This window comes from Nicotiana tabacum, chromosome 20 (assembly GCF_000715075.1).
Source record: "Nicotiana tabacum cultivar K326 chromosome 20, ASM71507v2, whole genome shotgun sequence".
Taxonomy (NCBI): domain Eukaryota; kingdom Viridiplantae; phylum Streptophyta; class Magnoliopsida; order Solanales; family Solanaceae; genus Nicotiana; species Nicotiana tabacum.
This window is the reverse complement of record NC_134099.1, coordinates 162,324,465-162,339,907: the sequence shown is the minus strand read 5'-3', so window position 1 is coordinate 162,339,907 and position 15,443 is coordinate 162,324,465. Positions and strand designations below refer to the sequence as shown.

At 37.0% G+C, this 15,443-nt stretch overlaps 1 protein-coding gene across 1 annotated transcript; it reads right to left on the bottom strand.

The window, feature by feature from the left end:
* Positions 1-296: 296 nt before the first annotated feature.
* LOC107799262 (conserved oligomeric Golgi complex subunit 7-like) lies at positions 297-7,623 on the bottom strand. The gene is made up of 10 exons (XM_016622353.2): positions 7,234-7,623; positions 6,650-6,739; positions 6,391-6,510; positions 6,208-6,309; positions 5,810-6,084; positions 3,971-4,116; positions 3,219-3,417; positions 1,812-2,487; positions 1,320-1,652; positions 297-893 (listed from the first exon to the last, which is right to left on the bottom strand). The coding sequence occupies exons 1-10, from the start codon at positions 7,516-7,518 to the stop codon at positions 615-617; spliced, it is 2,505 nt and encodes an 834-aa protein (XP_016477839.2). The 5' UTR covers positions 7,519-7,623; the 3' UTR covers positions 297-614.
* Positions 7,624-15,443: the final 7,820 nt, after the last annotated feature.

Here is a 15,443-nt window from a genome sequence, read left to right as displayed (position 1 = left end):
AACGGGTACGCTTGCAATTTTTTTTGCAAAGCGAACACAAGTTAAAATGTAACATAAAAAGCGGGTATAGATGCAAATGCCCCATTTTAAATCCTCAAGGAAAGGTGGAATAATTAATCTCGGAATAATTAATCCTGAAATAACTTCTTTCCAACCAAACGACCCCTTAGGCGTATACCCAACGAGGTATCAATACCCACAATATAACCAAAAGCAATCTGTTCCGCTGGAATTCTACTAATATTGCACAAACAAACAAAACCTATGGTTGCGAAAGAAAAGAAAAGGAGACAAAATTAAGATCCAACTCGCACTATGTTTATCTTTCACATATAGCTCTAGAGCTGCACTTGTAAAAAACTTTATCAAGGACTTGAAAGTAAACATAAGCGTTATCTATGAACAACAACCACCACCCAGTAAAATCCCACTAGTGGGGTCTGGAGAGGGTAGAATGTACGCAGACCTTACCCTACCCCGAAGGAATAGAAAGGTTGTTTCTGGGAGACCCTCGGCTCAAGTATTATCTACGAAGAAAAAGGAAAACAAACTCTCTACGACAAATGGGTCTGGTTTTGGTCAATTCCTGTAACAGCATGACTAAGAAGTAGTCATTATTCTAAACTGATACGACGCATCTTGCAGACAAGATTAGCAGTAGGAAGATCAAGCTGATTCCCTGAATCTGTTTTTATTAGATCCTTGAGCTGATTTTTAGGTGTTGAAAAACATGTCTGGAATGTGGCAAGAACTGTAGGAATTGGCATTGATAGAGCTGAAAGTACATTGCTTAGATACTCTATATCGACAGAAAGCTGCTGTGCTCCACGATCTGTTATATACTGGATCCCTCGAAGCTGTTCCATGTAAAGTGCGGTGGCACCTTCAGCAACCTTTTCAATAAAGGCAAAGGAAAATTAGTCAACATATAGTTGTGAGAGAAAATACATTTGGAGACACGGAAATAACTAGTTGGTCAGTGTCTCAGCAATGATGATTTCCTAGAAAGAGCAAACAATGCACACCCCACAAGTAGTTTGTAATCAAACTCAGCTTCTAGATGTTTCCTCGTGATAATTTTAATTTCTTTTACCAAAGTTTATGTTAGTTCAGGCTTTGGTATTCTAGAGAATTTTTATTTGAACATTATAAATGGAGTAATGGTGTTGTTGGCCAGATGAATTAAAGCTCTCGGTTGATAGCACGGATACCTGTAGGTATTTTTTTTTTTCTTCTTTTTTTCCCCTCCCAAATTAGGAGGATACCTGTAGGTATTTGCTCACCAGTTCGTCATAAAATATTCAAGTAAAAAACAATACCTTAAACATCCATTCAGTTGCAAAGTACTGGGCCTCATCAGCATTGGGATCACTGTTGGAAATATTCTCTACAAGTGGCTCTAGCTGTTGGGGTAAAGTAAGGAGATATTCACCAACACCAGTCACATAAGACTGGGGGTATGCGCTGAAGGTTGGAAGGGGCCTAGCACTATGTTCTTCAACAGATGACCATATGGGCAGGCGTGACAGACCAATGAACTGCTGCCGTACTTTTGATATGAGAACATCATAAACAAGCTCACTGACTGCGTCTGTGAAAGCCGTAACTCGTTGTGATGCTACTGGAAGTGCATGGAACCTGGGATCTTTAGACTGCAGAAGGCACAAGAGAGAAGTTATCAATGTAAGATCAAATTTGCATAGAAGAAGATTGGCAAGGACGCATTAAAGGAATAGAAGGATACAATTGCTAAGCGAATAAGAAGAAAGACAAGCTCCCAGATATGTGTAACTATTGTGGGAGCCACTGACCTGCTCCAACAAATTAAGAAGCTTCCGAGCCTTCTCAGGAGTATCCAATAGACTCACAGCTGCCACATCCAAGACCGCCCTTCGAGCAACAGATAATTGCCCACTTCCATCATCATTGACTATATCTGGTTGGTTCTGATCAACACTTGACCCAAAAACTGAGAAAGCGAGACTTGTACTCAACCTAGCAAGAGTAGCCTTGAGGGAAGCTTCAAAGACTGAAGATCTACTGGTTAAACAATCAGCAACGGTGAGGATCTGCAGTGCACCTTGAACAAATGACCATTCCTCCTCACTTGATGTGAAGTCAACTTTACGTGCATTTGGAGCTGCTTCCCTTCTTTCTGCTGAGTCTTTCTTTGTACTAATAGCATCCATATCAAGTCCACAAACAGCTCTCAATGATTTTAGGTTCTCCTGCAAAGTGGAAATGTATTGTAGCATAACATCATCCAGCACAAGAATTAGCTCATCCACCTCAAAACCACCAGTAAAGTTGATGCATCTTTCAACTGCTGCTTCAAGAAGCAAAATGACGTGTGGAATTGACTCTTCCATCCTTCGTACAGTTTCACTAAGTTCAACTCCCTGGACTCCCGCAAGAGTAACAGCAGCTCCTCTGAGATCAAGGCCTGCAATCTCACCAGAGAGAACTGCACGCTCCATTTGTCCATATCTAGATCACAAATTTAAAAGCATTTAGTGTTCTAATACTTGACACCGCAAAAGCAGATGGCCTTGCGATTTCAATAAAGATCCTCATACGGCACCAGGCAAGCTACTTGAACAAAATGCTCAACAGTTTCAGAGAACCACCAAATTTTGAGATTTCTACATGTAAATACTCAACATGTCTGATGGTACCAGGATGATGACAATACCTGAGCAGGAAACCCATGTTAATTGACCTATGAGTTAATACTTATTTATTACAACCAGCTCCAGCTATGCATAAAATTATCAAGGTCTAGGATGTAAGAGAGCAAACAGAAACAGTGTGATGTAAGATCTCGCATATCACAAGAAATTAATTAATCATTATTCCTAAAAACACTTGCAGAAAAGAAATGAAAGAAAAACCTCCTCATCAAAAGCATTAGATTTTTTCAACTCAATCACCTAGTCAAGAACAAAACTTTTCCAACTCAATAATCCAAGACTTGAAAGGACCAACACTGAATAACTTACATGGCAATGGTACTCAACTCGACCTCACCATATAAATGCATTTCAATCAAATAAAAGACCTTCACATAAGACTAAGAGCACTGCTCTTCAAAAGGAAGAACCAGGAAGAATAGAGAAAATTTGGTATCTGGATAAGGGATGCCATATGCAACGGAAAAAATATGTGAATTTGTGAAGTCAAAGGTGATAAACAAGAATATTTGCTTTTTGTATGCTTACCGCCGTTTGAAAGATTCATAAGGAAGGAAGACTGCCTTCAGAGCATCCGACAGAACTTGTGGATCAGCGTCTGAAAACAGGTGTTGAATGTTCCTAGCAAAGCTCCCTGTTGTACTCTGAAGTTCAATTAGGGCCTCCAAATGTTTAGTCTGAATCTTGGCACCTTTTGGCAAATCTCCATTTGAGATATCGATTATACCTGAAATTTAATGTAAAATCTGAGGCATGATGGATGAAAAATATCCAAGAACTTTGAGTATCCAAAAGGAATACCGATAGTGTCATCCAAAAAGAATACAACAACAAAAACGACCCAGTAAAATCCCACAAAGTGGGGTCTGCGGAGGGTTAGTGTGTACACAGACGTTACTCCTACCCCGATGGGGCAGAGCGGCTGTTTCCAATAGACCCTCGGTCATCCAAAAAGAAAATAATAGGTAATTAGAGCTGATTCTTTCCATGCACAAAATGGTGATAGTGACATCCAAATAGCTGATTTGCACTTTGAAACTTCAATTTTCAGTCTTCCATATATATAACTACTTTAAGCCACTTATATGCTTGGAAACTAGTTGGACACCGATTCTTCAGAATGTTTAATGAAACAGAGAAGGCAGCATCATAACTGTAAGATCAGAAAAAAATGATAAACGTTTTCACTTGGATGAAACTACGTGAAACTATGCAAGAGAGCAAGAAGTCTATGTTTAGATCATGGTTCTCAAAACTCCTAAAGAATGATAAAACCTCACCTTTAGCCAAGGCTTTTGTCTCTGGCACAGCATCCCCAGTGGCAAGGTTAATCTGTGATGCAAAGCTCATACCAATAGCTGACATTGTTTCAATTAGTAGGTTTGGTACAAGAGTTCTGAATTCTTCTGGAAAGGCAAGCATACACCTGCAACAAAAAGATCTATTGTTCACTAAGGAACACCAAAGAGAGATGTCCTAAGCTTTGCCTCCTTTAATCTTCTTTATTTTCTTGAGTTTATTTTTATTTTGGTAGGGGAAGTGCCTCCTCTTTTATCTTCTTGAGTTTATTGGGGAGGAGGCCATGGCTGAGTTATAAAGCAAGAGGTTGGTGAATATTGAATCAAAGGCATCTTCCTCATAAATCAGACTAGCAAAGTTAGTAGCTGTGGCATATTAAACTAGTATTTCACCAATTAACCACTCAATTGCCCCCCACCCTCCCCACCCCCCCAAAAAAAAAAAAAAAAAAGAAGAAAAAACTCACCAATTAATCACGTAATGCCGAACCCTTCCCCGGAAAAACCAAGATGCTTTCATGCTTTAGAAAAGACCAAATAAGAACTGCATAAAAGAGGTCGCAATGCCATTCAACATTACATTCGCCAAATCATAATGTTTGAAGAAAGTGATGAGATGATTCCAAAGTTTCTCCTTTTTGAGTAAGGAGAAACTTTTGAATTCTCTCATCACTTTCTCCAAAAAATATGATTTGGTAAATGTAATTTTGATTCCAAAGTTTCTGTGAATACTATATCCTGAATGGGCAAAAAATGTTATGGTTGCATTCAAGCTTCTTTTTAACAGCTCGGATCGGGAATAAATGAATGCCAGTCAATTTGGTCTCTCCTATGATTCTTCCCTCCGAAAAGGCTTTTCTATAGTAACCAAGAGCTCACTCTTTTCCTTCCTTTGACCCTGTTTTACGTCTTACTTTTCTCTTTCTGCTTATCAGTTAGAAATAGTATCAACTTAAATCTGCAGTCTGTCACCCACAGGTTGCATGTACCCTTTGACCTTAGTTTTCGTTTCTTGTTACTAGTAGTGAGGAGGGAATAAGTTTACCAGAGACAAAACAGAGCACCTAAAAAAGAAGATAGAAAAAAGAAATCCAAAAAAAAACATGCAATGTAAATGAAGCCACGAAAGGAATCAGAAAGAACGAGCAATTTTTTTTTATTACATGCTTTTTTTTTCTACATCACCAACTCATCAAGCAGTTTGCTATAGCCCTGAAACGTAGGTGCCAGATAACCTATCTACCGATGTTAGAGCAGATGGGGTCACACTGAGTTTTATAGCAGCAACTTCAACCCTGGTATCTCCAAGTTATTACTCCTATGCCTTAACCACTCAACCACTCATTTCAGGGACTTTAAGTCTTCTGATAGGTAGATCTTTTTCATTCCGTAGCTGTACTCATATAAGAATCGACATCTAGATGTCAATCTAACATATAAGCAGTTCAATCAATAATGAGACTTTCTATCTATTAATAATAACATAACTTCTAGTAAGACAACATTAAAACTTTCTGAAAGCAGGAGAGCATTTGACTTCCAATTACACTCCAGCAGAAAAACGAAGTAGATTTTTTTTTCTTTTTTTGATAACCGAAAACCCCCCAGGTGAGTTAGTTGGCCCACAGTTCAAAACTCGGGACATTATGTACCCCCCCCCCCCAAACCCTACTCATTTAAATTCCGAGCTCCTAGTGAATGGCAGGGTTCTAGCTCATCACATGCGCCCCATTCTCACATCTCACAGTGCGTCAAGCAAAGCCCTAGGGGCAAAACCAAGTAGAATTATGTGAGCAAAAGTTGAAGAAAAGCAATCCATACCACTTCCACTCCTGTTCAAGATAAAGCAACAATTCATCGTAGAAATTAGGCAGCCAACTTGAGAATGATATCATGGATGAATGAAAATCCTGAGCATTTGATAGTCTTTCTGTTTCACTTTTCTCATTTGCAACTTTATTAGCCTGCTGCCTCAAGTCAAAATCTTCCCAAAGCCGCTTTATTGGCTTGATGTGGACCTTGGTGTAGTGCAGCTCTAAGGACTTGAATCTCCCAATTCTCAGTAGAATAGCACGCATTTCTTGGGCAACATCAACCTATAAAGTAGCAACGAGGGTCTTTTACTGTCTCCTATGGTTCAAGGAGAATATGCATTCACTTGAAAATATAAAATGTAACTTTTAGAAAGGGTTACAAAGGAGAAAGACAACTAAAGTCACCTTTCGATTGCTTAGAGCATCTGTTAGTCGAGGTTGGACCATTGAGTCTAGTCTATCTTCTAGAACTTCAAGCTGCCTCCTAATATTAGCAAATTCCGCAACCTGAAAATTGCACGGAACTTTAATAAAGCAAGTGTGACACACATTGTTATGTAACTAAAAACAAGCAAGTTAAAACACCACCTCTCCAACGGCAGCCAAGCAGTGACTCATATTAGCCAGAGTTTCTGCAGCTCGAGGAAGATCACCACTGGCAAATACATCCTCCACTGTTGAGCTTAGTTGAGTTAAACCAGCAGCATCCTTCCAACGAGATAATACAAGTTTTTTAAATACAAGGGAAGTTAGCAGGAAACTCGAACAATTGTTAGTGTAGCCTTAGGGGAAGTTTTTTATCTAGAGTTGAAATTTAAGTTAAACATCACTTTAAGAAAAGTATTACCTGCAAAGTCTCATATGCAGCTTCCATTCTGCGCTTGACAGCATCAACTTTTGCAAGTGTAGCTACAGATTCAGCAGATGATCCCTCAGCCTGCGAAGGAATTCAAAGTTGTGAGAGAGGAGAATTACTCATTGATATAGAGGACCTTTCTACCTGGTAAAACCCCACAATTATTGAACTATATTCTCATAATACCAAGCCTATAACTGAAGACAACAACAACAAAAAACCAAGTGCAATCCCACATGTGCGGTCTGGGAGGGTAATGCGTACGCAAACCTTACCCATACCTTGTGAAGGTAGATAGGTTACTTACTATAGACCCTCGGCTCAAGGAACAGTGATAATAAAGCAACAAACAATAGCAACAACAATGAAATAGGGTAACGGAAGCGAATGGCACAACATGTAATAATAAAGAACCAGGAACAAGAAAATACAAGAATAGTACTAGTACTACTGGTAAGCCTATAATTGAAGACTTGTAAGTAAATTCTCAGAATTACAAATTCTATACACTCAAAAAAAGGAACCCTTAGATTTTCGACATTTCAACTATAGTAACAATGAAATGCGGAACCGACCTTTTTAAGCTTGAGGAGGATGGCGGAGAGAGCGGAGCGAAGGGTGAGAGCATCATCACGGAGGCGGCTGACATCGCGAGTGGTGCGGGGAACACGGAGGAGTGCGGCGGCGCTTTGCTCCTCAAGGGAAGCGGCGATCTCTTCGGAAACCATCTGAAGCTTCATTTCCAGATCCACTAGGTGTTTGTCCACTGGATCCTGTGGATGCCGTGACTGAAACACTTCGTTTATCCATTTTTTCGGGTCGAATTTCTCGTCGGAGAAGGAACTCAGATCCACCATCATCCTTCCCAATCTGTATCTTCTCTGTTTCTCTGTCTGTTAGAACAGTTGAGAGAGATCATGCAATTGTAGCACTGGTATTTTGCTTTTTTACCCCTTTAATTTCTTAAAACTAACAAAATTGCCCTTTGTTTTATATAATTGGTTTCAATTAAAAGACCTTAATTACATAAAAATTATTAAATAATGTATATGAGACAGAAAATATAGATTATTAAAGAAAAAAATGAAAAACTACCTGCTATGTCCATTTATAAGTAACTCATTAAAAAATTGGTCAATTCATAAAATATTACTAATATTAGCCAATTGGCTATTTGTAGTAAAAACAAATGTCAAATTTTTGCTTTCTTTTGAGTGGGTGTTGTTAGAATAGATTGAGTACATCTTAAGGAGCTTGAATCTCAGTTTTGGGATGATTTGGTGAAGTTTTGAGATGGTTTGAATTGAAATTCAAAGTAAAAACTGAACATGAAAAGAAATGATATGTGTATTACACTGTGTATCATTTGTGTATCACATATGTATCATATTGTATCAATTGTGTATCACATGTATATCCATGTATACCTGTGTGTGAGATACATGTATCATACATGTGTTGCAGAAGAATTTTTTTTAACACGATTTAATTACAAAAGTTTGGTACAAAACCAGTCCAAATCACCTCCAATCTTCCTCAAATTTTGTATATTGACTTATTTATATGTTTTTAATAGATTTCAACTATACCCATTGAAAAAGTTCCTTTTTTTGCTTAGATTTTTGGAATATTGTATATATTTTTTTGTATTTCATCACCTTATTTGCTTCCTCATCCGTAAAATTTCCTTTCCGTCTTGCATCTATGTTGCTAATTACGCTTACAAATATGGAAGGTGATTTTTGCATGTAATTTTTTGAGAGAAAGAACCTTATTTATTTGATTTTTCAATTTTTATATGTATTTGGCTAGTTTTGGTAAGTCTATGACTAATGGTTAGAGGTTGGTAAGTTAAGACTTATTTGGGACGTTTGTGTAAGTTTCCCAAAAAAATTAGATCTCCGTATGAAAAAGGTCTAGGTTAGCCAATTATCTTTTAAATAAAATTATACTTCCTTAAAAAAGGTATTCGTAAAATTCCTTACAAAATAAGAAAAAGAAAAAAGAAAATATTCCTCGAGTTCTTAACACAAATAAAACAAAAAAGAAAATACACATCTACTAAGGAATCGCATTGTCGGATTATTTGGTGTATGAACATTTAATATATAAAGATTTTATTATACTGCCTAACGAAGAGAAATTTAAATTTAAGGAATTTATTATACATTGAAGGTCCTAAATATTAGGCCAAGAATATTAATAAGAGTTGATTATATAAAGTCCTAAATAGTAGTAGGAAAGTAACTTAAATTATAATTTTGTGCAATAAAATTTTTATTATAAAAGGATAAAAAAGACAAAGGAACCGATAAGGCCTTTGTGCTTTTAATATAGTATAAATATAAATCTAGATATAGATATAGATTAACATTAATGGTTGTATGGGGTTAATGAAGGTGAAGTGGAATTGGTCATAGTATATAAATATAATTATTTTCATAAATAGAAGGAAAAAAAATCCCCCAAAATCTAATTCCCGCCATTCTCCGCCCTCTTCTTATTCTTATTCCGGTACCAAAATTCGCTATTTCCCCCTTTTTGGATTTCATTTTCCTCCATTTCTCGCATAAAGTTCAATTGTACCTTCTCCTTCGTCTTTTTTTCATTTGAAAGCCATATTCGTAGCTCAGTAATAGTGAATTGAATTTGGAGAGGAAGCTCAGATTCGTCGATGTAAAGCTTGATTTGGCGTCGAGAAAACAATAGAATCCAGAGTTCGGAGGAGAATTGGCCATTCAATCTTGTGAGCTAATGGAGATCGAAATTGGAAAAAGAGATAAGAACGGAGAGGAATAACCAATCGATGAAAGAACATAAAACCATTCTATTTCAATAGAGGTGCGAGAAACGATTGGGGACAATGAAGTAGGTAAAGTGGTTGGATTTTACGAGCTGTTCCAACCACTACTAGATATGATTCCAAGAGCCGAACGGGAATTTTTTTATCTAGTACTTATGATAGTTTAGAAATAGAAATATTGAAGAATCTTATTAAAGGGACTTTTTTGTGGCTTTATTTGATCAAACTAAGTTAAACAGATTCAATCAAGTTTTACTTTTATTCATTTCTACCGGTAAAGTTGAACTCTGCCGATATTGAGATTTTGATTATTAAAATATAATAATGTGGGAAATAGACTCACAAAATACAAAACAGCAAACTTGGAAGTAGATTAGTAGTATTAGATTTCCTCAGACCTTTTTAAAAAAAAATTATTATGCATTCGTCAATTTGGCAAAGATTTGCTTGTCTGGTAAAAGTTTTATTCTTTTTGCTATAGATATGTCGTTGGTATCATTAATTCAAGTTGTTTGTTGCTATCTAAATTAATGAGTTGGTATTCGATATTATCATGTGGGAGGTTTGGCAAGCAAAATAACAAAAAATAATAATAATTATCAATCTAGCTATCAAAAAATAGGTTGGAATGTGAATGTTAGACAGGCCTTTTGGCTCGCTCATAAAATCTTAGGTGCTGCTAAATACTTGAATGAGACAAATATAGGAGTAGAAGAAGTAATGAATATTCAGGAATACTTCATCAGGCTCGTATATGATAAATTTAGAGGTGAGCTACCTAAAGTGGAATGAAAGAGACTAATTTAATAACATAAGTAGCCCAAAATGGATTTTCATCTTGTACTTGGCAATTCTTGGAAGACTATACACGAGAGACAGATTACTGGCTGGGGTATAGCAGTTTGTTCAGACTGCTCATTATGTGGAAGAGTGTCACGCCCCGAACCTGGGCCTGGACGTAACACGACACTCGGTGCCTGACTATATGTGACCGAGCGAACCAACTGGCTGGCTGAATCAACATGTGATATCATAACATACTGAATGCGGAAGATAAACTAACACATGCCGATATACTGAAAGTTTGGATTATATAAATCAAAGTGCGAAAATACTAATACAATTCTGAAACATATTTGTAGCCAACATAGCTTAACATGAAAAGCCTGAGACTCTATCTAACTATTACTGTAGTGTAGGAAGCCTTTATTGAAGTACTGAAAACACTAACTATATGTAAATACTGAAAGGCTATAAAGTAATGATAATGCCCCGAAAGAACTGGGGATCACCAAATAGCTGATACGAGAGTCCTAGCTCTTTGAATTGTCAACCTGTAAATCATTATCTGCATTGTGAGATGCAGGCCCCGGACAAAGGGACGTCAGTACATTTGAATTGTACTGGTATGTAAAGCAACTGAAAGAAAGATTTATAACTGTTGAAACTAATATTGAGCTGATTATTAAGAATTGATAATTGATAACTAAAATGGTAACTATTGAAACTGAAACTGAAATAATAACTAATAGTTGATAACTGAAATGTTAACTGATAACTGAAATGATAACTCATAATGGATAACTGAAATGATAACCGATAGCTGAACTGAACAAAGGAATTAATGTTATGAATACTCCCTCTTCTGAATGATGAACAACCTGTTTATCTGAATAAGCTACGGCCTCGGGCCCAATATATATGTGCACAAGTTACTGCCTCAGGTCCAAGTATACGTATACATAACTACGGCCTCGGGCCCAAAAATGCATAAAGCATAAACTACGGCCTCAGGCCCAAACATACATAAAGCATAAACTACGGCCTCATGCCCAAGTATGCATAAAGCATATAAACTACGGCCTCAGGCCCAAATACAGGTGTTCAACATTCAGGAATTTAAAATCAGGAACTGAGAATCATACTGCAATACATGATAGTGAAGTACTGAATCACGCTGAGTTACATGATACTGGAATACTGGATCACACTGAGTTACATAATACTGGAATACTAAATCATACTGAGTTACATAATACTGGAATACTGAATAGGACTAGAATGAGACATGTATTCTTGAACTAATTATGAACACTGAAACTTCAACTCTTTATGACATGCTGAGTAAGCTATACTGAGACTTAGGGACATCAAACCTAAGTCTATATTGAATACGAAATGAGCTCACAACGTTCAAAATGAAAGTCATGAAGCTAGAGAATAGAAGTTATACAACTATTCAAGGAACTAGGCTTAACTATATTTCTGAGGCAATTGATACGTCATAAAAGAAACGTAGTGTAGGGAGAATCATTAACATTCCCAAACATAGAGAGTTAGCCTCACATACCTTAACTTCCTGCTCTTGAGCATAATATAACATTCGCCAACCCTTTCAACTTTAATTTATATCAATACAAGTCAGAGGGATTCCATATTAGCAATAATACTCATGTTTTGGTCACTTAGACATTTTCTCAAACACTTGGTGGCATAAAGCTCCATAGTCCTTATTAATGATATTTTTACACCCAATAACCCATCCTCTTGCTCTTAAATAAATTCTAAAGTCTCAAATGGTTATAATCAATATTTTTCTTTATCACTCATAAGGTAAACAACACCCTTAACCAAAAATCAATAATCAACAACCCAAACCTATAACCGTTCATGTTTTTCCATCAAACTCATCAGCTCATATCTCATGAACTAGAGTCTATAACCATTAATTCAATGATAGAATCAAGTAGAGGGTGAAGATATTACCTTTTTGACGTTCAATCTTCTTGAATTTGAGTTCTAGGGTTTCTTCTCTCAACAATAGTGTCCCCATCGAATGTCTAATGATATGGAAGGTTTATCCAAGACGTTGGGAAATCGAAATTAACTTAGAATCACCATTAAAACTTACCTTAGGTGGTGGAGGGACCCTTAAGGAGTTAGGTTTTTGAAAGCTTTCCTTTCTAGGGCAAGTTTTTATGTTTTGGGGCTGTGGGGGACAAAATAGGGATAAAGAAATGACTTCTCAAGACCTCCACCACGTCTAGTAGGCATGACCGCGGTCCCGAACGCGGTAAATAGCTGGAGCACTACCTCACGACCGCGGTCGCGGTCAAACACGGTCGAACGCGGTGGTTACGCACTGTTCTGTAAAACGGGCATAACCTTTTGCACAGAGCTCCGTTTGGGATCCACAATATATCGTTGGAAAGATATTTCAAAGGCCTAAAATTTTCATGCTTTTAGTTTTCCCAAATTCCTTACAAGTTTTCGCTAAACCCTACTGGAAGACGAACCTTCTGCAAACTTAGTCGATTTTATCGAATCTTATGCACCTCACTTTTCATCTTGATTTTGAAACAACTATTTTCACTCTATAATCATCCCGATAGGACTTCATATGTCCAAAATATAACCTTTTTACTCTTTTAACCCATTCATACCTAATCCAAATGTGCGGGGTGTTACATTATCTCCCAATTGGGATCATTCGTCCTCGAATGATTGTCCTAACTGTAACTTCTGCTAAGTCCGGACCTTAAACGGGTCTGGTGGAAACAGGAACTTTCATAAACACTTGCATACTAAACTGAATGAATACATGACTACTGAACTTTTGAGATAGTGAACTGAATGACCACCACATTGACTGAATATTGGTCTGCCATGGATACGTAAATACTGAACTAACATGGATATATGAATATTAAACTGGCACGAATATTCGAGTATTGAACTAACGTCAATATCAGAGTACTAAGCTAGCATGAATGTCTAAGTATTGGACTAACATGAGTAGCTGAGTATTAAGCTGACATGAGTATCTGAGTACTGAACTGACATGAGTATCTGAGTACTGAACTGACATGAGTATTTGAGTGCTGGAAACTTGAATGTTATAACATGACACATGAAATACTGGTTGTATCACCGCTAACTCTGGTGGTAACTCCAACTCATAAGATAATTGACCGATCCTTCACAAGATTCTATATGGCCCAACATAGCAAGGACTATGCTTCCCCTTCTTTTCAAATCTCATAACGCCTTTCACAGGCAAAACTTTCAGAAACAACCAATCATCAACTTGAAACTCTAGGTCTGTATGCCGCACATTCGAATAGGACTTTTGGCGGCCTGAGCCATCTTCAAATGCTCTTGAATCAACTTAACTTTCTCTATAGTCTGATAGACCAAATTTGGTCCCATTAACTCCCTTTCACCAACTTTGGACCAACCAATTGGTGATCTACACCTTCGGCCATAAAATCATGCTTTCAAAATGAGCAAGATAATCCTATTATAAGGCCCATATTTACCATTTACACTCAAAATATGTGTATTCTGTGATAAATTGGGCTTTCTGTTGCTCGACTTTCACTTACTGATAATTCGGATACTAGTCCATAAAGTCTGCAATGTTCTTTTTCATGTCGTTCCACCAATAAATCTCCTTAAGACCATGATACATATTTGTGGTACCTGAGTAAATAGATCCTCCTTATTCCAAAGCTATCATTTTATGCCTGTGAATCCCCTCTTTCAGCTACAACAAGTAGGGATCATCAACTATTTCTCCTTCACTTCGCCTACTGGGGGGGGGGGGGACAAGTCATATTCTAGACAACAACTCTACTATCTTTGGAGTACGCAAATTGAACTCCTTGCTAGGCTAAGCGGTGAACTTCTTTTACTAGAGTTGTCTTATCTACCTCGATCCTGAGTTATACTTCCCACACTTGATTATCTTCTTAAGCACTTCCTAAAAACACTTATAGAATTATTGTGAGCTAAGTTTATACTCCGAAGATTAGAGTCTCATGCGATGGCACTACCCTCGTAATACATAACAGGGCATGATTTTTTTATAGCTTTTTTGTTATCACTTTATCATCAATAACTAAGATCGGTGATCATTCTACTCACCTTCTGTTTCTTACACATGCTAGACATAATCCCTGTGGTAATTATACAATTTTCCCTCATTACCGAACTGATTTTCTTTTTCATATCCCATGGTACTATTCGAGTTTCAGATCTCCAACCGGACTTACTGAAAATTTTCACATCACCCCTTAGACCAAAGGTCTTATACTTCTGGATCCTTCTCTTTTTTCTGGGATCCAAATAACTTACCTTATTTTCTGCAATTCTTTGCACTTTACGTCAATGAAGACTCATCTTCTAACTTACTTCTGAGAAATCTTTCTTACTAGGAAAAACTAAATTATTCACTTAACGGAAAGCTAATGTATTCACAACTATCATATACAATCTTAATAATTTAACTCTGCTCACACTGTCAATCCTGGAGAAACCACATTACGATAATTCCTAAAGGCTATTCTTCTATAGTTTGTGCTCTCACTGCTAGCTAATATTTTTTTCCCACTGCTACTGTACTTCGAGTTTAACTTAAACTCTTTGGGTTCTAACACACATTCGGTATTTCAAACTGTCATCCACTCACTAGAGTTAACCTGGCTAAGTGAATCAAATTGTACCCCTACTAGCTCTGCTGAAAGTGCTACTCAAAACTTACTTACTATTCTGTTACTAACCACCTGCTAGCGTCAGGTGTTCATGATTTGCTTTGAATAACTAAAGTGAAGCATAAGGTTATTTCTAACTTCTCTCATCATACGACCCTATTGTGAGGTCGTATACTATCTTTTTTTTTAAAACTATGTACATATATCACACTTAGGGAAAGTTCATATAAACGAAATTGGAATATCTAACCCCCAAACTTTCTATATACTTCAAAATCACTTCAGACTATAAAACTTCGGCCTAAACACATATTCACATCATTTGAAGGGGAACTGTCATACCTTTTATCTCACAATAATAGCCATTTCTTATAGTAACTTACTAATGCGGTACTTCTAGTTCTGATTTGTATAAATCTAAACAACTTAAAATCGTTCCCTGAAATTCACTATTGGATGTTCTTGGTTCTCATTGCATACATCATTTCTT

Coding starts and splice junctions, on each gene's coding strand:
- LOC107799262 (XM_016622353.2), bottom strand. CDS start 7,518: ATGATGGTGGATCTGAGTTCCTTCTCCGACGAGAAATTCGACCCGAAA. Junction 1,653..1,811: donor TTCTTAATTTGTTGGAGCAG/GTCAGTGGCTCC, acceptor TGCCTTCTGCAG/TCTAAAGATCCCAGGTTCCA. Junction 894..1,319: donor CAACTGAATGGATGTTTAAG/GTATTGTTTTTT, acceptor TTTATTGAAAAG/GTTGCTGAAGGTGCCACCGC.